Raw genomic sequence first — 2,890 nt, 5'->3', positions numbered from 1 at the left:
TGCAATGCCACAATCATAGTTCACTAGAGCCTCAGCCTCCTGAGATCAAGTGATCCTCCTCCAAGTAGCTGGGACTACAGGCACATGCCACCACACCCAGCTAATTTTGTGTGCATGTGTGTTTTTTGTAGAGACAGGCTCTCACTTTGTTGCACAGGCTGGTCTCAGACTCCTGACCTCACACGATCCTCCTACCTTGGCCTCCAAAAGGGCTGAGATTATGGGCTTAAGCTACCACACCCAGCTATAGTGAGGAGATCTGACTTCATTCCATTGGTAATGGTGAACCATTGAAGGTTTGTGAGCAGAGGAGTGACACGACTTCATTTCCACAAGTCTGGGCACACTGCTGTGAGTAATACATGATTAGCTTTATTCTTTTTGTTAACTTTACTCTATGGCTTACACTCATGCCTGGTCTCAAAGCAGAAGTGCAAACCTGAGCCCCGTAACCACACATACTTTCCAGGCTGCACAAAGCAGGAAGCAGTGGCCTTAGCTAGGTAAACTTTGGGCTCATTTAACAGCTTTGCACCTTCTCCACAGAAAAGGAAGTGAGGCTTTCCAGAACAATTTGAGAGTAAGGGGCAGAGCACAAGGATGGTACTTCACAAACTTCTGTCACCTAAGCATGGCAAGAATAAGCTGCAAAGAAAATGGGAGTGCAGAAGAAAATGGTGGAGAGATGCAATTGACATAACTAGCATCATCCAAACTGAACCCTTTCCCAGTATGACTTCTGTAATAACTCACCTCCGCCTCCAGCTAGTGGGAAGGGAGATTCCACAGTCTGACTCACTAGATCAGTAGATGGGGTTTCTAAGTGCTCTACACATAGAAGGATCTCTGTGGATAGAGGCTCCTAGGATCCTGCTTAACCATCCAATGAGGAAGGAGAATGGTGCCCACCCACTCCTGGGCCACCCCAGCCCGTGAAGGGATGCGAGGCCACTGCTGTCCAGGTGGACACAGCAATGCTGGTTAGTGAGGGCTCCCCCAGAACCTCCACACCAGCCGAAGTGGGTGCTTGGGTGGAGAGCACAGAGGGGGGTGAAGTCACAGTTGGGTTTCCGAGGAGAAATGCTCCTGGGGCGCTAGCATGCACCTCCGGGCCTGGCCCAGTGGGGCCTCCGGCACTATTGCTGATGGTCCACAGGCACGGATAGGGGCTGCAGAGACAGAGAAAGAGGGGAAGGGAATGTTCAATGGCACTCCAAGGAAGGAGTGCCGCCTGACAAGCACGCACATAGCACTGAGAAGTTACAAGAGGGCTTCTGGCCATGGCTTTATTTGTAGCTGTGACACAGATTAGTCCTGTTTCTGCAGAAAAGCTAAGAGAAACAGCAAAGTATGGTGGAATGATGATAACATTAAGTATTCTGGTACTGGCCCTGCCACCAGTGAGTTATTTGGTTTTAGACACAGAATTTCATTTGTCTGGGCTCCCTTGCAGCCTATATAAAATTGGCAGGGCAGTAGAAAAAAGGTATTAAAACTGTATGATTGCTGCATCTGATCTCTCCCTGGCCAATGTGGCATAATAACCAGGAAACATCACTGTCAGAAGACTTGAGTTTAAATCCCAGCTCTACCACTTATTAGCTCTGTGGCCTTGGCTAAATTATTTAACATCTCTGAGTGTCAGTTTTCTCATCTTCAAGATGTGGTGTCATAATTTTACCTGCCTTACAGAGATTGCTACAAGGATTAAATAGGAGAAGAATATGGTCCTTAGCATGTAGTACTCAGTAAATGGTGGTTGTTATCATTATTTCTTCCATTCCTGGTCTCCACCTGTGATCTCTGGTGCCTGGCAGAAAGGCTGAGAGCTAGAACACTCTCTTTGCCTTCTCTAGTTCTATAGCACTGGTTCACACACATGGTTGCACATTCGGCACATTGGAATCACTCGGGGAGTTTTTAAAAGTAATATTGCTGCCTGGGTCCCACTCTCACCCCACTCCCTTGCCCCAGAGATTCTGACTGAACTGATCTGGCATGCAGCCTGAGTATGAGGATTTTTTTAAGTTTCCCAGGTGATTGTAATGTACAGCCAAGCTTGCACCTTAATATAGATGCAGTTGGAACAGGTGCAATGATCCCAATGTTTTCAGCCTTTAGTCATCACTACATTTCTTACATTTCAGAGTTTCTGCATTGCCCAATAATATTGGTTGAGAATGGGCTTATTATCCAAAGGCAATATTGAATACATTTGTTTTGTTTTGTTTCTAACAAAATATTTATGGAGTCAGGAATTAGTTAAACACACCAACAGGGAAGCCAGAGTTGGCAATGCCATCATTCACCTGGTGCCATTTTTCAGTGCTACAGCCCTCCTTGGACCATATGAAACCTGCAGTAGCCCATCCTCTGAGCTCTCTCTGAGCTAGCTCAGCTTATGGGGATTCTGGCCCTAATCTTCAGAAGATGCTCTTCTACATTATCTCTTACAGACCCTTTCTGATGCCGCCTGGGCCGGTGGGAGAACCATGGGCTCTGAGCTGTACTGCTTACTGCTCATAGCTGTCTTTGAGTACTACAGATGACTTATATATATGTAAGTATCCAGTATACAACTTGGCACATGATTATTTAATATCTTCAGGAACCCTCATCTTCATTTTCTTTTTCACTTTCTACCACAGCCCAAATCAATCCTTTTCCCTCAGATCCTCTAGATCAGTGTCAAATACAAATGATGCTCTAGATCAGTGTCAAAATGCAAACCATAAATGCCAGCTGCATATGTAAGTTTAAATTCTCTAGTAGCCACATTTAGAAAAATATTAATAAATTTATTAACATTTTATTTAACCAAAATATTCCAAATATTATCATTTCAACATGCATTTGATGTAAATATATATATTATATATGTATATATTTA

The 2,890-nt window shown here is 44.5% G+C and overlaps 1 protein-coding gene across 1 annotated transcript in view; it reads right to left on the bottom strand.

The window, feature by feature from the left end:
• Positions 1-6: 6 nt before the first annotated feature.
• The window catches only part of TBX19 (T-box 19), a 43,047-nt gene continuing 40,163 nt past the window's right edge, over positions 7-2,890 (bottom strand). Inside the window, exon 8 of the mRNA XM_011979930.1 lies at positions 7-1,169. Within this exon, the coding sequence (XP_011835320.1) occupies positions 875-1,169 (295 nt within the window). The 3' untranslated portion in view covers positions 7-874. The remainder of the gene's footprint in view (positions 1,170-2,890) is intronic.

The sequence above is a fragment of the Mandrillus leucophaeus genome, unplaced genomic scaffold (assembly GCF_000951045.1).
Source record: "Mandrillus leucophaeus isolate KB7577 unplaced genomic scaffold, Mleu.le_1.0 Scaffold207, whole genome shotgun sequence".
NCBI classification, from domain to species: domain Eukaryota; kingdom Metazoa; phylum Chordata; class Mammalia; order Primates; family Cercopithecidae; genus Mandrillus; species Mandrillus leucophaeus.
Note: the sequence above shows the minus strand (reverse complement) of the source record. Positions and strands in the feature narration are given on the sequence as shown.